General features: G+C 44.1%; 2 protein-coding genes across 2 annotated transcripts in view; one reads left to right on the forward strand and one right to left on the reverse strand.

The window, feature by feature from the left end:
• Positions 1-17176, forward strand: part of LOC115463687 (alpha-1,4-N-acetylglucosaminyltransferase-like) — a 53886-nt gene extending 36710 nt beyond the window's left edge. The window contains exons 2-3 of the mRNA XM_030194409.1: positions 2131-2562; positions 16208-17176. Coding sequence (XP_030050269.1) covers positions 2158-2562; positions 16208-16780 — 978 coding nt within the window. The 5' untranslated portion in view covers positions 2131-2157 and the 3' untranslated portion in view covers positions 16781-17176. The remainder of the gene's footprint in view (positions 1-2130; positions 2563-16207) is intronic.
• Positions 1-17366, reverse strand: part of LOC115462060 (FERM and PDZ domain-containing protein 1-like) — a 325564-nt gene extending 308198 nt beyond the window's left edge. The window contains 2 exon segments of the mRNA XM_030192105.1: positions 17120-17261; positions 17361-17366. Of these exon segments, the coding sequence (XP_030047965.1) occupies positions 17120-17261; positions 17361-17366 (148 nt within the window).
• Between the last annotated feature and the right edge of the window lie 4358 nt (positions 17367-21724).

A 21724-nucleotide genomic window follows, 5' to 3' on the forward strand; every position in this document is an offset into this window, starting at 1 on the left:
CAGGAATCCCTCATAACACGGATGTCCTGGCTCAGTGTTAGCTCACGCTACTTCCCGCCTTCTCCTCAAGCAGAGCCTGTCCCATCCCCACCAGGTAGGAGAGAAGGAACTTTCATCTGCTGCTCTCTCTGCTCTCTATCCCTTCTTCACAGCTCATTTATCCTCAGCTGCACAATCTCACACCTTCTCACCCTTCAATCCACACCTAATAGCCTGTCAGTGCCTGGGGAATCGCTGGATACCACATAGCCCCAACGGAGCCTCTTGTTTAAGCCTCCATTTTAAATGGTAACGTCACTTCCTCCTATTTGTCCCAGATCTTATGAAAGGAGGCCCATTGTTCATTTTTGGTCGCTGTCAATTCCGCCATAAGGTGTAGATAGTCCAATTTCTTGAGGCAAATAGTCATAGAGGGAAATGTTGTGGTTCTCCATTTGGCAGCCAAAGCCAGACGGGCTGCTGTGACTAGTTGAATAGCCCATCTATGATTTTCAATTTTCACACCAAAGGATCTATGATGCAGTAGACGGTAAGAAATGGCCCAGCTAAGAAACAAGTTATTTTGAGTTAGTCTTCACTGGACCAAACTTGATTTCCTTATGCCATCACCATCCAGTTGGATAGGTGGTGTCTTAAAAGGTGGAGGATAAAGGATTCTTTTAAATATTTATATCACACATTATCCCCAGCAAAGTCAGGTTCAATGTGGCTAAGTCAGTGGGTGGCGGTAAGGTCTCAGACCCAATTATTATTTTACTGCACGTCCATTTTTGGCCAAAAAAAAGCCTTTTTTACAGACGCACTGAAAAATGGATTTGCGTGCCTCTAAAACACGTGCTTACACTAGCGCAGGCCATTTTTCAGCAGCCTTTGTAAAAGGACCCCTTAGTGTTTAACTGTCAGAGGGGGTCTTTTACTAAGCAGCGGTAGGCCCAACGCGGGCTTACCGCTTGCTAAACCGGAAGCACTGCCGAGCTACCACAGCAGCCCGGCGGTAGTTCTCACCCCAGCACGTGCAATAGCATTGGTGTTTACCCAGAAGTAATAGGGCAATGCCGCGTGTTGCCCAGTTACTGCTGGGTTAGCGCAGGAGCTCTTAACGCCACCTCAATGGGAGTTGTTAAGTGCTCCCCCCTGAAAATGGCCATGTGGCAAGTGCTTCACTTGCACCACAGACATTTCTTTAAAAACAAACTGCCATTTACCCATTGCGGTAAAAGGGGACCTCAGCGTGCATCAAAAACACACGCTGATGCCAGCGCAGGCACCCTTTTGCCACATCTTAGTGGTAAAAGGACCCCAAAATGCCTAAAACGTAAGTGCCCACACTTCTGCTAGTTATAAAGCTGGTGTAAGTGCACGCACCTAAATTTGGCAGGAATGCATGGAACTTACAATATTCTGGAAGTTATGCACATAAGTGGGAGTCCCATTCTGTGTGCACTCTCTCTCAAATATGCACTAAGGGCCCCTTTTACTAAGCTGCAGTAAAAGGGGGGGGCCTGTGTTAGCATCAGGGCGTGTTTTTGACGCTCATTGAGGCCCTCTTTTACAGCAGCAGGTAAAAGGCTGTCTTTTTTTTTTTTTTAAAGAAATGGCCATGCAGTAAGTGAATCACTTACTGTGTGGCCATTTCAGGGGGGAGCATTTACCACCACCTAACCCGGCGGTAACTGGGCTGCACGCGGCACTGCACTAGTACTACAAAAATAAAAAATAATTTTGTAGCACCGGAAATGGCGCATGCTGGGGATGGGAACTACCGCCGGGTTCCTGCGGTAGCCCTGCGGTAGTTGCGGATTAGCGAGCAGTAAGCCTGCATTGGGCTTACTGTCGCTTAGTAAAAGGGGCCCTATGTAAGTTAAGTGGCATTTGTAGAATAATATTTAAACACCATACAAATATGAGTATCTAGAATTGCATTTTATGTGTATTTTGTGATGTTGTTTTTATGTCTTTTTGCTCTGCTCTTTTCCTTGCATTGCTGAATTGAAATAATATGTTATATATTTATAAATGTTCATATCAGTTAATGGCAGCTTCTTTTCAAAGAAAAATATGAATATAGCAGCCTTTTAATGGGCTTTTTTTTAGTTTTAATAACAGGCCACTTTCTTTTTCTCTCACTAGGTCCTACAGCGCTTTACTCCAACAGTCATGAAATTATGGATATTATGTCTATCTCTTTTCTTTTTGTTATTTATTTGTTCTGCTGTCTACTGGATGAAAACAGAGTCTTTACGGACATTGCACAGATTCTTAAATAGGCATTTCACAGCTGAAGACATTATTAAATCTAATACTGGAATCTTTTTTGCTGAGACCACAGAGAAACTGGAGCCCTCCCCTTTAGCAGTATGTGCAATAGAATCAGCAGCTCGGACGTACCCCAACAGAAGTGTTTATTTCTTCATGAAAGGGCTAACCAAAGACATGACTGTCAACAAGAGTTCCTTCTACAAGGCCATTCCACTGCTGTCATCTATTGCAAATGTCCACATCCTTCCCTTAGACTTTGAAGACGTTTTTAAAGACACTCCTCTCTATCCTTGGTACCAAAAGGTAACTGTTTTATTTGTTGTTGTTGTTTTGTTGTCGTTGTTTTTTGTAGAATACAACTTCCGTAATGGGATAACAGACTTCTAAAAGACTATACTTACACACCAAAAAGTTTGTTCAAAATTACAACAGAGCCGTAATATTCATTATCTTATATAATAAAAATAATTAAATAACTGGAACCTCAAATCTCCTGATAGGGGAAATCTTAAAGCTTATCAGGCTTATTTTCGAAAGAGAAGGACGCCCATCTTCCGACACAAATTGGGAGATGGGCGTCTTTCTCCCAGGGTCGCCCAAATCGCATAATCAAAAGCCAATTTTGGGTGTCCTCAACTGCTTTCCGTCGCAGGGATGACCAAAGTTCATAGGGGCGTGTCGTCAGTGTACCGAAGGCGGGACGGGGGCATGGTTAAGGGATGGGTGTTCTCGGCCGATAATGGAAAAAAGAAGGGCGTCCCTCACGAGCATTTCACCGACTTTACTTGGTCCCTTTTTTTTCACGACCAAGCCTCGAAAAGATGCCCGAACTGACCAGATGACCACTGGAGGAAATAGGGGATGACCTCCCCTTACTACTCCAGTGGTCACCAACCCCCTCCCACCCAAAAAAAACAATATTAAAAAACATTTTTTGCCAGCCTCAAATGTCATACCCAGCTCCATCACAGCAGTATGCAGGTCCCTGGAGCAGTTTTTAGTGGGTGCAGTGCACTTCAGACAGGCAGACCCAGGCCCATCCCCCCCTACCTGTTACACTTGTGGTGGTAAATGTGAGCCCTTCAAAACCAACCACAAACCCACTGTACCCACATGTAGGTACCCCCTTCATCCCTAAGGGCTATGGTAGTGGTGTACAGTTGTGGGGAGTAGGTTTCTTTTTGGGGGGGGGGGGTTGGGGGGCTCAGCACCCAAGGTAAGGGAGCTATTCACCAGGGAGCAATTTGTGAAATCCACTGCAGTGCCCGCTAGAGTGCCCGATTGGTGTCCTGGCATATGAGGGGGACCAGTGCACTATGAATGCCAGCTCCTTTCATGGCCAAATGCCTTGGATTTGGTCGTTTTTGAGATGGCCATCCTCGGTTTCCATTATCGCTGAAAAACGGCGAGGACCATCTCTAATGTCGATGATCTCAACATTTAGCTCGACCATCTCTAAGGTCGACCTAAATGTTGAGATTTGGGCGTCCCTGACCGTATTATCAAAACGAAAGATGGACGTCCATCTTGTTTCAAAAATACGGGTTGCCCCGCCCCTTCTCCGGAACGTCTTTAGAGATGGACGCCCTTAGAGATGGTCGTCCCTATTCGATTGTGCCCATCCACGTCACCCTCTATCACATGTAGGAGTCCTTTTATATCATTGGTTCCTACTAGGGGACAAAAACTGAACCAGTGTAAAAAAAACTCCAAGCAATTGGGAGAAAAATTACTTGTTCTAAAAAATCCCCACTAGACTCGTATACAAAATAAGAAACCAAATAAATATGTCTCTGTGTGAAAAAGATCAAACAACTTCATGAATTAATAGGAAAAATGCTGAAAAAGGCATACCAGCTTCTACCGCTAGTGGAAACATGTGCACTTCTCTGACACCCAGCAGCGTTGCTGCTCTCAAGCTTTTCCAGCGTCACTGTCCACTGTCTTCTATTTCTCCGGAGCTTTCACTATGCTGGATACTGGATACTGCCCCACAGCTAAATTCCAAAAGGTGTGATAAATTCCTGTTTTGTTTATTTTTTTGTCCAAGAAACTGTATTGAATTAAAATGCATAATAATACAAAACATGAACAAGAACAAAAATACACTCAGGAAACAGGGAAGGTGACAGTAAAACGATGATGCCTCAACAAACAGGCAAACAGCAGGGCCACCTTTAAGGAGCAGATGTCTACATGATGTGGCTGGCTCGAATCAGGCCGTTTCACTAACAGCGGTCCTTCTGATAACTGCTCTAGATAACAATCAGATAAAATCATGTTTTTGTGGAGGCTTCTTATACTACTGTTGAATACTGGGGCATCAGTACTTTATGTCTTTCTCCAGTTTAACTCCGTTATATCTCTCTCTGGAGCTAACGTCACCCCATCTTTGGAGGGTGGTTACATTCTCCTACCCTAACCCGTCTCATAACTGCAATACCAACTGTACCCCAAATCATAATTCTCCCATTGCTCTTAAAATATACCATTTCTGAAGTAAAGTGCTGTCTTTTAAACTCCTAATTTACAGCACCTTTTGAATGGTCAGGAGCCCTATTACGAAGCGTCATGAAAAAAGGCCCTGCGCTAGTGGCAGGGGCCGTTTTTCCCACAGCGGGTAAAAAAGCCCCCAACACACTTGGCCATGCAGTAAGAGAACTTTTACCATATGGCCATGCAACGGGGAGCCCTTTCCGCCACCCACTGAGATGGCGATAAGGGCTTCCACGGTAACCGGGCAGCACGATTACCACCGGGTTACCACTGCACAAGCCATTTCCTGGGGTTTTCTTTTCCCCCCAGAAATGGTGTGCGCACGGGGCAGGACTACTTCCGGCAGCTGCGTTGGGCTGGCGGCAGTCCTGAATGAGCGAACAGTAATCCCGCATTGGGCTTACTGCAACTATGTAAAAGAGCCCATCAGTTTGCAAATTCTGGTGCTTCCCATGCGTAAATTTCCCTTTCCAGTAGATACATTGTGCAAATATTTAGTTTGAATCAGTTCCAATGAAGTTCCACCACCCCTACTCACCAAACTGGCCATTGTCTTGACCTCATCCTCTCCTCTACCTGCTCACCCTCCAACTTCTGCGCCTGAGCTCTTCCTCTCTCAGACCATCACCTGATCACCTTTACACTTCATCACCCTCCCCCTCAGTCCCCCCCTACACTAACCACTACTTTCAGGAATCTCCAGGCCGTCGACCCTCCCACCTTATCCTCTAGCATCTCTAATCTCCTCCCCTCCATCATGTCCTCCGAGTTTGTCGACAAGGCTGTCTCCTCTTACAATGCCACTCTCTCATCTGCTCTGGACACCCTTGCACCATCCATCTCCCGTCCCACAAGGTGTACTCATCCCCAGCTCTTTGCATCCGATACCTTCGCTCCTGCGCCCGATCTGCTGAACGCCTCTGGAGGAAATCTTGCACCCGTACCGACTTCATTCATTACAAATTCATGCTATCCTCCTTCCAGTCCTCCCTATTCCTTGCCAAACAGGACTATTACACCCAATTAACTTATTCCCTCAGCTCCAACCCTCGTCATCTCTTCTCCACCCTTAACTCCCTCCTCAAACTGCCTTCCGCTCTCCCCCCCCCCCACTCTCTCCTCAATCACTGGCTGACTACTTCCCCAATAAGGTACAGAACATCAACCTAGAATTCACTACCAAACCACCTCCTCCTCCTCACCCTTTAACCCACTCCCTCAACCAACCAACCCAGGCCTCCTTCTCCTCTTTTCCTAATATCACCGAAGAGGGAACCGCCCACCTTCTTTCCTCCTCGAAATGCACCACCTGCTCCTCTGACCCCATCCCCACCAACTTACTTAACACCATCTCTCCTACTGTCACCCCCTCCATCTGTCATATCCTCAACCCCTCTCTCTCCACTGCAACTGTCCCCAACACCTTCAAGCATGCTGTAGTCACGCCACTCCTCAAAATACCATCACTAGACCCTACCTGTCCCTCCAACTACCACCCCATCTCCCTCCTACCCTTCCTCTCCAAGATACTTGAACGCGCTGTTCATAGCCGCTGCCTTGATTTTCTCTCCTCTCATGCCATCCTCGATCCGCTTCAATCCGGTTTTCGCCCTCTACACTCGACAGAAACGGCACTCACTAAAGTCTGTAATGACCTGTTCCTTGACAAATCCAAAGGTCACTACTCCATCCTCATCCTTCTTGACCTATCCGCCGCTTTTGACACTGTCAATTATAATCTACTTCTTGCCGCACTGTCCTCATTTGGGTTCCAGGGCTCTGTCCTCTCCTGGTTCTCCTCTTTCTCTCCCACCGTACCTTCAGAGTACACTCTCATGGATCTTCCTCCACCCCCATCTCGCTCTCTGTTGGAGTTCCTCAGGGATCTGTCCTTGGACCCCTTCTTTTTTCACTTTACACCTCTTCCCTGGGCTCGCTGATCTTATCTCATGGTTTCCAATATTATCTCTATGCTGACGACACCCAGCTTTATCTCTCCACACCAGACATCACTGCGGAAACCCAGGCCAAAGTATCGGCCTGCTTATCCGACACTGCTGCCTGGATGTCCAACTGCCACCTGAAACTGAACATGGCCAAGACAGAGCTTATTGTCTTTCCACCCAAACCCACTTCTCCTCTCCCTCCACTCTCTATCTCAGTCGATGGCACCCTCATCCTCCCCGACTCATCTGCACGCAACCTCGGAGTCATCTTCGTCTCCTCCCTCTCCTTCTCTGCGCATATCCAGCAGATAGCCAAGACCTGTCGCTTCTTTCTCTATAACATCAGCAAAATTTGCCCTTTCCTCTCTGAGCACACCACCCGAACTCTCGTCCACTCTCTCATTACCTCTTGCCTTGACTACTGCAACCTACTCCTCGCTGGCCTCCCACTTAGCCATCTATCCCCCCTTCAATCCGTTCAGAACTCTGCCGCACACCTTATCTTCCGCATGGACCGATATGCTCACATCACCCCTCTCCTCAAGTCACTTCACTGGCTTCCGATCAGGTACCGCATTCTGTTCAAGCTTCTCCTACTAACCTACAAATGCACTCAATCTGCAGCCCCTCATTACCTCTCTACCCTTATCTCCCCTCACGCTCCTACCCGAAACCTCCGCTCACAGGACAAATCCCTCCTCTCTGTACCCTTCTCCACCACCGCCAACTCCAGGCTCCGCCCTTTCTGCCTCGCCTCTCCCTATGCTTGGAATAAACTTCCTGAGCCCATACGCCAAGCCCCCTCCCTGTCCATCTTCAAATCCTTGCTCAAAGCCCACCTCTTCAATGTCGCCTTCGGCACCTAACCATTTTACCTGTATTCAGGAAATTTAGACTGCCCCAATTTGATTGACTGCACATTTTGTCTATTAGATTGTAAGCTCCTTTGAGCAGGGACTGTCCTTCTTTGTTAAACTATACAGCGCTGCGTAACCCTAGTAGCGCTTTAGAAGTGTTAAGTAGTAGTAGTAGTAGTTTATGATTTATTAAAATTTGCTATACTGCTAGACCTTCTCAGATCACAGCAGTTTACAAGATACAAAATACAGTAAAAATACCAACTTAAAAATCAGAAAGAAATATCATTCATAACAAGAAACAATTCCTACCCAAATGTATCAAGAGTATTCATGCTCTAAGGATAATAGTAATCCTAAATAACACAGTGTTTGTAGCTACACCCAGAGACACAAACATCCTAATACATCTCAAGGGTTGAAAGGTAATCTACAATAATGACATAAAAGCATGAATTTCTTAAGTGAGCCCTGTTAATAGATTTATAAAACTCTTATCCTAAGTATTGGTGAAGATATTTCAGTTGGCTAAGTTGATATCATGAGGGTAATTTTATAACAGGTCACCAAGACTGCAAGGCTGGGATAGTCGACAATTTTGATGTTAATAGCAATGAAATGAAGGAAACCAGGAATGGTGAATAGTGGCTGTTAATAACTGGGTATGCCTGTTGCAACAAGGCTTCCAGGATATGATTGCCACATAATACAGAAGATAAGTACAAAAATTCTATTGACTTTATCATTGAAAACACAAATGTATATAATGGAACTGAATGGAACTGTTGGTATGCGATGATAGAAACTCTTGGTTGTTTTGGTATCCCAACAAAGGGAACTATTTATTTTTCTGAGCGCACAAATTTAAACATTTTAAATGTATAAGAATTGGGAAAAACAACAAATATTTCTGAACTGATATGAATAATAAAAAGAAAAAGTTTGAAGTTTTATAAAGTTAACTAAAATTAATGCAGAACCCTGGCCAAAAGAAAAAAAAAGGCTAAGTAGGTGCCTATTTTGAGGCTTTTTTTATAAGGGCAACTTTATAATCTAGGCCCCCACATTTCCATGCCCCTTGCACATACAAATGTCTAGAATACTAGCACCTATTCGTGTAAATGTACCCTCACCTGCGAAATTGCCAGCAATGCGCTAAAGGTCTAATCTGCAGATACCCACTTAACTTACAGAAGCCTAGATTCTATAAATGGTGCCTAAAAAATTGGCACTGAAAAAAATAGCGCTATTTTATAAACTGCACTTATGGTTAGGCGTAGTTTACAGAATAGCTCTGGGAACAATGACTACTTTTAGGAATGACCATTTACACCAATGAAAACCTGATTAAACCCCCAGGCTTAAATTAGGTGCGGATCCCACAAATTCTATAACAACGCACATAAATTTTAGGAATGCATCTGACCCACCCATGCCCCTCCCATGGCCATGCGGCTTTTCAGATTCACACACTGGAATTTATACGAATCTCTTTATAGAATATGCCTAAAAAGATATGCGCATAAATTCTAATTATTGCCAATTAGTGCCGATAATTGCTTGTATTCCCCACATTGCGCGCAACTTCTTCAATCATAGTAACATAGTAGATGACGGCAGAAAAAGACCTGCATGGTCCATCCAGTCTGCCCAACAAGATAACTCATATGTGCTACTTTTTGTGTATACCTTACCTTGATTTGTATCTGTCTTTTTCAGGGCACAGACTGTATAAGTCTGCCCAGCAATAACCCCGCCTTCCAACCACCAGCCCCACCAGCCCCTTCCTCAGTTAAGTACATCAGTTTGGTCAACTTTCCAGAAACAAACTCTTTCTCTTTGGGCAAAATTCTGACCTGTGTGAAGCCTACCTTTTGTTTAAGTGATCCTATTCCTTCATCATGGCTAAAGATCCCTAAACTGGCCTTCTTCCTACTCTTTTATCAACAATCAATCTCAGCCTCTCTTCAAACCAGTTCCTGGATATCTGAAAACTGGCTATTGTTCATCCTATCTGAGGAAAGGGGGAGTAGGAGGAGTAGGCTCAAGAGCCTACTCCTCCTACTCCCCCTTTCCTCAGATTCTACTTTTCGTAGGAATTTGTGTACCTCCACCCTTGTGGTGGTTTGGCTTGCTTGTATTGTTCGTCTTATCCTGAAAAAAAATAATCTTGACACCTCAGTCCCCAGTAATTACCTCCTAGTCTCTAATCTCACATTCATGTCCAAAGTTCTTGAGAAAGTAGTCTTTGATCAGTTGACTTCCTTTACTGATAAAGTTATAGCACTGCATCCTCGTCAATCAAGGTTTAGAACACATTTCAGCACTGAAACAATCATGACAGCAGTCCTAAGCGATATACACTCTTTTCGTGATCAATACTGAATTGTTCTGCCTGTCTCTCTCGATTTTTCCAAAGCTTTTGACCTTGTAGATCACTCCCTTTTCCTTTCTCATCTTGCTTCTCTGGGTATTGCTGGTGAAGCTTTCTTTTGGTTCACCTCTTTCCTGTCTCACTTTTCTTTTTCTAAAGTTTTTACCGCTTCTTCCTCTTCCAGCATTAAGCAACTTTCCTGTGGTGTCCCCCCAGGGTTCCATTATTTTCCCTCTATTATTCAATTTATTTCTGAGCCCTCTTGCGGCCCTCATCAACTCATTAGGGATCTCAGCATATTTTTATGCTGATGATATTCTTCTTCTTTACCTGACCTACCCTTCTTACCCTTCCCCCACTTCTGTGACCGCATTACAGACATGTTTAGACTCTATTGCAAAAAGGTTAGTAGATCATCAACTACTGCTTAATGTGGATAAGATGATCGCCTGCTGGTTCACTGGTGCTCTGTCTCCTCCTACATTTCCTATCTCCCTATTAGGGACCCAGGTCACTCCGGTCACACGTTTTTGATACCTTGGTATCGTCTTCGACTCTACTTTATCCTTTCAGCCACAAATCACTCAGTTATCCAAGACTTCTTTTTTCTGTTCTGTCAGCTATGTGCAGTTCACCATTTTTTCAATGACAATACTTTTCACGAATTGATTCTTTCTCTTTTCACATTTCGGCTCAATTACTGCAATATTGTTTATGCTGGTTTACCATCATCCTTGAAAAACTTCAAACTCTTCAGAACACCGTTATTCATCTCCTACATCACGCTCGCTGCAACGATCACTCCACTCCACTGTTCAAACATCACCATTTGTTACCCATGGAGTACTGTATAATTTACAAAGTAGCTCTTCTAACCTTTAAGGTCCTTTGGATGGGCCTACCAGACTATCTTGTTTGCTTTACGATCCCTTACTCCTCTGCATGGATGCTCCGATCTGTTGATGACCACAGGCTTGTCTTCTCTGGCCCTAAGCTCGCCCACTATGAATCTACTAAGCATTGTGCCTTTTTCTTTATGTTTCCCCACACACTTGGAACAATCTTCCCCACCCCCTCCGTACAGAATCCTGCCTTAAGATTTTTAAAGCTTAGCTAAAAGCATGGTTGTTTAGACAGGTGTTTGAAGTGTCTGATTAAGTAGAGTTTTACCAACTGGACGTCCTCTACCTTTTCTTTCTCTGCTATCACTCTCTGATTTTCTTCTGTGTGTTTCTTCCTCCCTTTTTTTGTGAGAGTGTTTATCTTTCCTATTATTAATGGCATTCCTTTCCTACTGCTTATTTTAATAGACTGTACACCGCTTAGTTCTACCATGGCAGCTTGAGTGGTCTAGAAAGTTCAAATAACTCATAACCATAACCATATAGCTATTCTTATGTTCTTATCTCCCAGAGGGTATCTCCAAGGTTTTGCTGGCTTCCAGGAAAAGAGATATTTTTTCAAATGGAGGAGGTTTGCTGTCTGGTATGAGGGCAAAGCCCTAGACCCATTTTCTTGAATACTTTCTACACCTCTCTTAGTCTGGTCTTAAGACCAACTCTGTAAGAGTTCACCTCAGTGCGATTAGTGCTTGCCATTTCCATGTAGAGGGTAAGCCCATCTCTGGAAAGCTGCTAGTTGTTTGGTTCATGCAAGGTTTGCTTTTGACAAAGCTTCAGGCCCTAATAGTGGATCCACCTTATACTAAATTTCATCACAACAGAATAGTTCTCCACACACACCCTAAGTTCCTTCCTAAGGTAGTGTCGGAGTTCCATCTAAATCAGTTAATCATCCTTCTAGCATTTTTTTCCCAAACCTCATGCCCACCCTGGCAAAAGCACACGGCATACCTTGCACTGCAAGTGAGCATTGGCCTATTGCCTGGAGCAGAGTAGGTCCTATAGACAGTTATTTCTTTTGATCCCAACAGGATGGGGGTTGCCATCAAGAAATGCGCAATCTCTAATTGGCTAGCAGATTGCATATCTTTTACTTATGCCCAAGCTGAGCTGACTCTGGAGGGTCATGTCAAGGCTCACAATGTTAGAGCCATGACAGCTTTGGTAACTCACTTCAGATCAGCCTCTGTTGAAGAGATTTGCAAGACTGCAACGTGGTTTTCAGTCTACACATTCACATCCCACTATTGCCTTGAGCAAGACACCCGATGCAACAGTTGGCTTGGTCAGACAGTTCTGCAGAATTTGTTTGGGATTTAGAATCCAACTCCTAGGCCTAGTTTATTCTGTTCCAGGTGTCACCTTCACAACAGTTTATACATGTTTTCAGGTTAATTAACTTTTTTGAGCTCACTGTTGCAAGTTCCTATTGTCCTAGTGTTGTTGTTTTCTGTGTGCCTGGTAGCTAGGGATTTTCACATTTGAGAATTACCTGGACTGCTTGTCCTTGGAGAAAGTGAAGTTACTTACCTGCAGCAGGTATTCTTCGAGGACAGCAGGTCACTTATTCTCACATACCCTCCCACCTCCCCTTGGAGTTGTCTCCTATAGTGTAATGTATGGTAACATATATTAAATGTTTTTTTTCCTGGGGCTCTGGGGGGGCTGTTCCAGGGTTTTGGTGGATGCTGCTGGCTGGAAAAGGTTTAAAGTTAGTTTGGAAATTATTAATAGAGTTAGGTGAAGAAAGTGTGAGATGTTTCTTAAATATGGTTTTATTTTTCAAGAAATAAACCATGATTAAGTGGGGATTGTACTATAAAATGTTCCTTGCTGTTTTGGGTACAAGTCAGGTTAAAATTGACTTTGAAACTCTCTACATAGGAAGTTTTGCTTTTACTTCTATGGGGGTTGGGACAGCCAAGATTCTAAACAGTTAAGAAAAAACCCCCCAGTCTTTAGCTGACAAGCTGATTGGTTGAGTGATGTCAGGTGTTCCTCTAGGGGGGTGAGCAGGGTTGCCAGATGGGCGGTTTTCCCGCCCAATTGGGCGGTTTTCCGCAACCCGCCGCGGGAAAATTTTGCCCGTGGCAGGTTGCGGTTTTTTGGGCTGCTTTTTGGGCTTCGGGGTGGTTTTTTGGGCGGCTTTTTCGGCCGCGGGGGGCGGGGTTAGTGACGTGTTTGGGCGGGGTTAGTGACGTTTTGGGCGGGGTTAGTGACGTGGGAGGCGGGGCCGATGACGTGGGAGGCGGGGCCGATGACGGGGGAGGCGGGGCCGGTGACGGGGGAGGCGGGGCCGGTGATGGCGGGGGCGGGGTTGATGATGGCGGGGGCGGGGGTGATGACGCGGGGGTGGGGGTGTCAGGGGCGGGGTCTGAGTTTGGGCGGGTTTTGGGTGGGTTTTATGCCAGATTGGGTGGGAAAAAAATTTTCCACCTGGCAACACTGGGGGTGAGTTGCCAGGGAAACTGCTGAGCAGGGAAGCACTGGGAAAGAAAAGCGTATGGTGTGTGTCTGTGTAATGTAAGAGAAAACAGTATATTTATGAGTTTAAAGTGAAATGTGATATTGAAAAAGGGTACTTTGATATTGAAAATGAGCTGAGGTGAGTGTGAAGGGTGTTTCAGAGATAGAACTGGGTTCCAAGAGATTAAAAGTGAGTTACAATTTTGTGGAATGAGAGTCTGTATGCTAAGGTATTAAATGGACACATGGCTGCCTACTCTTTTTAGAATAGGGAAAAACAGTTGAGACTCATGTTGAGAGAGACTGGTAGAAGTGTGGGAGACTGTGATTTCTGCTGGTAGTTATACTAAGTGAGAGAAACTATAAGGGTGTCAGGGAAAGAAATGTGCTAGAATTTAAAGGGGGATTAAGGGGAAATTGAAGGTGAATCTGTTATTTGGAGAAAGAAACTTTTAGGCTGTGTCTGTGGAAAAGGTGTGTTGTTTGTGAGTGCTCTGAGTTCAGTGCAAGGTTTGTCTGCTGGCAGATTAAGCCCTGCTTTTGTATGAGTGTGCTGTATTCTCCAGATTGATCTGATAGCTGTGCAGGGAAATGTTATGTTTTTATGTGAAGTCTGTGAGTTGGAATGTTGTATTACTATTTGAATATGAAATTGGTTACTGTGTGAGATCCCTGAAAGCAGTGCAAAAGCCTTCTTCTGCAAGTTTATAATAGGGAATTAACAGTGAGAAATAGGCTGTGAAGTGAGTCCTCCTTTAACTTATTTTATTTCAATTAGAGAGTGTGGCCACAGTATTGAGAACTGATTAATTGTCACCAGAGTGGAGTCAATTCCTGGACAAGCAGGGAGTTTAAGGTTTTGCTTCCCTGGTTATTTTCTTTATAAGTGAGATTTAGGGAGAAGAGATCCGTGAATTATCCTCTGAAGGGTTCCGGCTGAGCTCCAACGTAAGAAAGACCTCACCTAAATAAATTCAACCACAGCTAAGTGACATTGGCAAAGGGTGTTGAAGGACATATAGGTTTTTTTTTGGTCTACAACATTTTAAGGGAAAACTAAAGAACAGAACAACATCAAATATAAAAAAAATCCATGTTTTCCTGACTTGCCTAAGTGTTCTGGGTTCAAGTGAAATCCTTGCACAAACATCCATAATACCCATAAAGACTCAAATTCTGACATCAATAGCAAGGAAAAAGTATTAAAACAAATATCTGATTTTGATTAAAAGACAATTTAAATATTTATCTGAAAAGGTTCTTTTCTGCCTTTTTAGGTGATTTTGTTGAAAGAAACAGAAAAAGTTAAGGGTATACATGTAAAACTACATTTGAATGTTGAATATGTTATTGCAATTCTATTAAGCCACACACTAATTGTGAATTTGAGTTTATGTGAATGAAAATTTGTTTGCATTTGTATTCAATAAAGAAAAAGATAATTTGCAAATCTGAAGGTGTGGTTCTTCCAGTTCAGGAACAAATCCTAAATTTAGCTTCTTTTCCTTCTTTATTCTTTGAGAGTAAAGGACGAGGTTAGTTTATTTGTTCCACTCCCTCGGCTGTGAGTGTGTGTTCCCTGGATATTTGCCACGACTACAACAATCAGGTATCTGGGAGCACATCACTACAGTCCAGCCGAGAGGGGTGGTATCAATAGCTATATAAATATATTAATTAGTCCCATGCTTGCGAGTTGGGCGGGAAGGCACCTGCACATGCGTGGTGAGAGTGTTGCTGCAAGCTCATATATGGAGGATGTCACCCATATATGAGAATAAGTTGCCTGGTTAACGGAAGAGACCTTACCGCTAAGTCAATGGCTGACAGTAAGGTCTCAGACCCAAAATGGACACGCCAATTTAAAAAAGGCATTTTTTACAGGTACGCTGAAACATGAATCTGCGCGCACCCAAACCTCGCGCCTACACTAGAACAGACCATTTTTCAGCGCACCTTAGTAAAAGGACCCCTAAGTTTATTATACTTTTTATTTTTCGACTAGTGATGGCCTAGTTTTTTGCTTAAATTGTTATCCGCATTGATCCTAGTTGGTACATAGCGGAATATACATGTTGTACTGTATTGTATTAACCAGTGGCATAGCCACAGGTGGGCCTGGGTGGGCCAGGGCCCACCCACTTAGGGCACAGGCCCACCCAACAGTAGCACATGTTTAGTGGTAGCTGGTGGGGATCCCAAGCTCCACCAGCTGAAGACTTCCCCATGATGCTATCGAAAACGCTACTCTCCACGATACCGGCACTTGCGCATGCTCAGTTTTCAGTGCATGCCTGCTGCAGACTGCCAAGTTGGAAAGAATCATTTTTCTGCCAGCTGAGATATTTTGTTGGTGGTGGTGGTGATGGTGGGGGGGGGGGGGGGGGAAACACTTGGTGCCCACCCACGTCTTGCCTAGGACCACCCAAAATCTGTTGTCTGGCTACGCCCCTGGTATTAACTGGTTGGTGGCTGTTCCTGGCTGGTTAACTGACTTTGAATATTGGTCGGCCTGTGTTTTAGACTTTTACTCTAGGCTTGAAAATGCATCCAAATGTTAAATGGCTTTCATATTAATAAATGCACAGTAACTACAGGATATCTGGTGGGTTATCTTAGTTTTGACAAAAATTTGACTTACTGTGTTCTGGCTTTTCAGGGCAGAATAGCTATATAGTGCAACAGAGGTTTTTCAGCACAGTCCTTGGGACATGCCCAACCAATCGGGGATATCCTGAAAACTCCGACCGACTGGATATGCCTCAAGGATTGGGTTGAAAACCCCTGCAGTGGAGTAATCACTTTAGCATATGCTATAGTATGTGTTAATCTGTTCCTGATTGTATACTGATAATGAAACAAAACAAGTGAAAGAATAAAAACTCAACATCTTTCATTAATTTACAGGTAAACCCAGCCCAGGAGCAATTCTGGACGCATGTCAGTTCAGATGGCTTCAGATTAGCAATGGTTTGGAAGTATGGTGGGATTTACATGGACACAGATATAATATCCATGAGGCCTATCCCAGAAGACGATTTCCTGGCATTGGAGACCACTAAGTCCTGCAGCAATGCTGTATTTGGTTTCCAAAGGCACTATCAGTTTCTCTGGGACTGCATGGAGGACTTTGTGAAGAACTACAAAGGAGGGATATGGGGACAACAAGGCCCTAAACTACTTACTAGAATGGTAGAAAGGCAATATGGGATGCCAGTTGTCAAGGGTACAGAAGATGCCACATGTGGAGATTTTTTCATTCTGAACCGACAGCGATTATATCCAATTCCCTATCCTGCATGGGAAAGGTACTTTCAGGTCTGGAATCCCAGTGACACTTTTAAAAGCTCTTATGCATTACACTTCTGGAATTTCATGAACAAAGGTAGAAAGAAAGTGATTGCTGGAAGCAATTCATTGGCTGAGAACCTCTTTATCAAATACTGTCCACATACTTATCAATTCATTGTAAGACACTAGTACTACTACTAATCATTTCTATAGCACTACTAGACATATGCAGCACTGTACACATTATATGCACACATTATAGAAATAAACACAGGAGAGCAATATTATTCAAAGTAATAGCTTCTTACCCAATATTTTTCTTAAATGTAGAGAGAGGCAATGAGGACCTGTATAAAACTACTACTACTCTTTATTTATATTTGTTTTCCTTGAATTATACTTGATGAGAATCTTAATACTATAAAGCAATTACAAATTATATAAAATGTTAAAATAACATGAAGGGGGAAGTGACATCAGCATATTGGCAGCACTGAGCTGAAGCTAAGCAAATAAATTAATAATAACCCCTCAAATCGACCTTCTCAGCAGGCGATATTCTTGAGAAAAAGCAACAGCAGTAATGAGAGTGGCAGGTGGGTCTAGGCAGAACAAGATGGAAGCATAGATTCCTTAAGGACAGCAGAGCACAGATATAGAGCGATCCGGCCTGTAGAATTATGAGCACAGTTATGCACTATGGAATGGGTTAAAAGGCCAGAGATTGATAAGCCTGTGTGACTTTGCACTCTATCAGAGATTGATGAGCCTGCATGATCTCTGGTATTTATGATCTACTAGTAAAAAAGGCCCGTTTCTGGCTGAAATGAAACGGGCACTACCAAGGTTTTGCGCGGAGTGTATATGTTTGAGAGAGTGACTGTGTGAGAGTGAGAATGTGCAAGTGTGTGTGTGTGACAGAGAGTGGGTGTGAGTGTGTCTGTGAGAGAGCGTGTGTGTATGTGAGAATGAGTGTGTGCGAGTGTGTATGTGAGACAGTGAGTATCCTTCCCTGTCCCCCCTGTCAGGTGTCAGGACTGGGGGGACTGTGGACAGTCATGAAGGCAGCCCCTACCAAAATAATGAAAGCAAGACCATTTGTATAATAATCACTGCATTCCAGAGAACAAAATGGAGCAAGTTCCCACATGCTATCTTTTGCTTTCTGTATTCAGTAGCTGACAGGCTTGCTGGACTTATCTAAATGGCTGCAGCTGCAATACACTGAAAAGAAAGGAAGGAAACCTATGAGACGTAGATACGGCCGTCCCCTTGGCCTCTGACGCTCCTCCCTTCTTCTATTTGACTTCCCTCTGATAGGTCTGTCATTCGGTGTGACGCTCCTCCCTTTTCCTGTTTCAGTTCCCTTTGATAAGTCAGAGCGGTGCAGCTGTGACACTCCTCCCTTCTCTGATAGGTCAGGACGGGGCAGAGATGTAGTGTGCTTAAAAATGGTTACAGTGCTTCGAACATACGAACTGTTGAAGCCTCAGAGTGTGCTTTAGAACGTTGAGGGTGCTTTTTATGTGCACATGGGGCGTGGCCTACTGCCCAGATGGGCGTGGCTGAGACTGAGGGTGAGTAGTCCAAATAGCCTAGCCTACCAGGAGGACAGGAGTTCAGGACAGATGGAGTGAGCTTCAGAACGTCTGAGGGGGGATTTTATTTATATAGATTGATACCCTTATGGGCAAGGCAGGCTTGAGAAAGAAACTAGCATAAACAACAGAAGAACGTTGTCTGGCAGCTGCTGGGAACCAGATAATAATCTGTGAGAAGGATAATTTACAGAAAAAAAAGTCATGTAAATCATTGTCTGAAATAAACGATATAAGCAGCTGAATCAGAACAGTATTTCAGAGATGCAGACAGTGAACATCTCTTTAGGTAACTGTACTGATCTATTGACCCCCTTACTCTATCCTCTTGTGTCTCTAACCTATTCTCTACCACCACTCTATCTAAGTCTGTAAATGAAGCCGTTTCCTCCTATGATACTATTCTCTCCTCTGCGCTGGACACTCTTGCCCCTCCCATGCCCCGTCCTACTAGGTGTACCAAACCCCAGCCTTGGCTGACCTCTAAAATCCGCTACTTTTGTTCCTGTGCCCGCTCTGCTGAACGTTCTTGGCTTAAATCCCGCACCCTTGCTGACTTCATTCATTTCAAATTCATGCTTAACTCCTTCCAGTCTGCCCTTTCACTTGCCAAACAGGATTACTTCACCCAATTGACAAATTCCCTTGGCTCCAACCCTTGACTTCTCTTCGCCACACTGAACTCTCTTCTCAAGGTACCTCCGTCCCCAATTCCCCCATCTCTTTCTCCTCAGACCCTAGCTGAGCACTTCCACGATAAAATCCATAAGATTAACCTTGAATTTTCATCCAAACCCTCCCCACCTCTCTCTCCCTTAGTCCTCACCCCCTACTCTCCTTCTTCTCCTTCTTTTTCCTCCTTCTCAGAAGTTTCTACTGAGGAAACTGCCCTTCTTCTTTCCTCCTCTAAATGTACTACCTGTTCCTCTGATCCCATCCCCACTTATCTACTTAACACTATCTCTCCTACTATTATCCCTGTCATCTGTCACATCCTTAATCTTTCACTCTCCACTGCAACTGTTCCTACTGTCTTCAAACATGCTGTTGTCACTCCACTTCTTAAAAAACCCTCACTTGACCCTACCTGTCCCTCCAACTATCGCCCCATCTCCCTTCTCCCTTTCCTCTCCAAATTACTTGAACATGTCGTTTACCGCCGTTGTCTTGACTTTCTTTCTTCACAACCTATTCTTGACCCACTCCAATCTGGTTTTCGCCCTCATCACTCTACTGAAACTGCACTTTCCAAAGTCTCTAATGACCTGCTACTGGCTAAATCCAGTGGTCTCTATTCTATCCTTATCCTTCTTGACCTATCTGCTGCTTTCGAAACTGTTGACTACACTAGACTCCTGGATACGCTGTCCTCGCTTGGATTCCAGGGCCCTGTTCTTTCCTGGTTCTCCTCTTACCTCTCACTTTGTTCTTTCAGTGTTCACTCAGGTGGATCCTCTTCAACTTCCATCCCGCTTTCAGTTGGTGTGCCTCAGGGTTCTGTCCTTGGACCCCTCCTTTTCTCCATCTATACCTCTTCCCTTGGTACCCTGATTTCATCCCATGGCTTTCAATACCATCTTTATGCTGATGACTCTCAGATCTACATCTCCACCCCTGAAATCTCAACCTCAATCCAGGACAAAATTTCAACCTGCTTGTCCAACCTTGCTGCTTGGATGTCTCAACACCATCTAAAGCTAAACATGACCAAAACTGAACTTCTCATTTTTCCCCCTAAACCTACCTCCCCTCTTCCCCCTTTCTCTATCTGTGTTAATGGCTCTCACATCCTCCCTGTCCCCTCGGCTCGTAACCTTGGAGTCATCTTTGATTCCTCTCTCTCCTTCTCTGCACATATTCAACAGATCGCCAAAACCTACCGTTTCTTTATCTACAACATTAGCAAAATTTGCCCCTTCCTTTCTGAATACGCTGCCAGAACCCTTATGCACACCCTTGTCATCTCTCGCTTGGACTATTGCAATTTACTTCTCACTGGTCTTCCGCTCAGCTACCTCTCTCCTCTCCAATCTGTCCAAAATTCTGCGGCACGACTTATTTTCTGCCAGAATCATTATACCCACACTAGCCCACTCCTCAAGTCACTTCACTGGCTCCCTGTGCACTTCCGCATACAGTTTAAACTTCTCTTACTAACCTTTAAATGCATCCACTCTGCAGCCCCCCATTACCTCTCCACTCTCATCTCTCCCTATATCCCTCCCCGTGAACTCCGTTCACTGGACAAATCTCTCTTGTCGTCCCCCTTCACCTCCACTGCTAACTCCAGGCTTCGTTCCTTTTCTCTGGCGGCACCTTATGCCTGGAATAGACTTCCTGGACCTATACGTCTGTTTTGTCTGTCTGTATTATTTAGATAGTAAACTCTTTGAGCAGGGACTGTCTCTTTGTGTCATGTGTTCAGCGCTGCGTGTGTCTGGTAGTACTATACAAATGCTAATAATAATAATAATACTGATCTCTCATGAGAAACTATTAATTGTATCTGTACTTGGTAAGCAAATAAAAAATATACTTTCTCATATGCACATCGCCTTGGTTTCTTTTATCCTCCCAAATTGTGGATGGCTGGTACATGTTAATTTGGGAAGAGGTACAAAGGAGCCTAAAAATAAGCCACAGGGAATATAACAGCACACTGCAACAGTGGATGAGCGATATAAAGCATGGAGCTGCAGGTGGTGGGACTAAATAAAAGGGGCCCTTGAGGACATAAAAAAAGAGCTGAGTGAACTTAGTATATGCCAGGAGGTGCTCGAGACCAAAATAGACAGCATCGATGATACTGTGTATGAACTTAAATCCCAGCAGGAGCCTCTTGGCAAAGGTAACAGGGCTCTCTGGGGGAAGTTAGACCTGGAAAACAGATCTCGTTGGAGCAACATTAGGATCAGAGAGGTTTCATAAGTACATAAGTATTGCTATACTGGGGCAGACCGAAGGTCCATCAAGCCCAGCATCCTGTTTCCAATAGTGGCCAATCCAGGTCACAAGTACCTGGCAAGATCCCCAAAACTTACAATATATTTTATGCTGCTTATCCTAGAAATAAGCAGTGAATTTTCCCCAAGTCCATCTTTTGAAAATATTTTTTATTAAGGTGAATAGCATCAACATTACAGTGAATCAAAGCACATCTTTAACAAGTGTATCGCAGGCTTACACATATAAAGCAAGAAATACAGGCTAAAGTTCCTAACTATTACAAGATCTAAATACAATCTCCTATATCTACTATTCATTCAATAAAAGTATTTTCATAGCCATTTTATGTGCACTGACAGAGAAATCCTGAGACATCCTAAACATGCATATCACCTTGCTTTTTTATTAATGTCCCCCACAAACATGCATCACCTATTTACTTCCCTCTCCCCTTCCCCCTCCCCCGCCCCCTGGAGAAGGTTGAGACCCCACGAATGATACCAAATTCAGCTGCCATAACGCTCTATATGCCTGGCTACTTGTTTGGCGAGAAGCCTGTAGCCTCTCTATCTCCCATTTGGCCATCTGC

The sequence above is a fragment of the Microcaecilia unicolor genome, chromosome 2 (assembly GCF_901765095.1).
Source record: "Microcaecilia unicolor chromosome 2, aMicUni1.1, whole genome shotgun sequence".
In the NCBI taxonomy this organism is placed as follows: domain Eukaryota; kingdom Metazoa; phylum Chordata; class Amphibia; order Gymnophiona; family Siphonopidae; genus Microcaecilia; species Microcaecilia unicolor.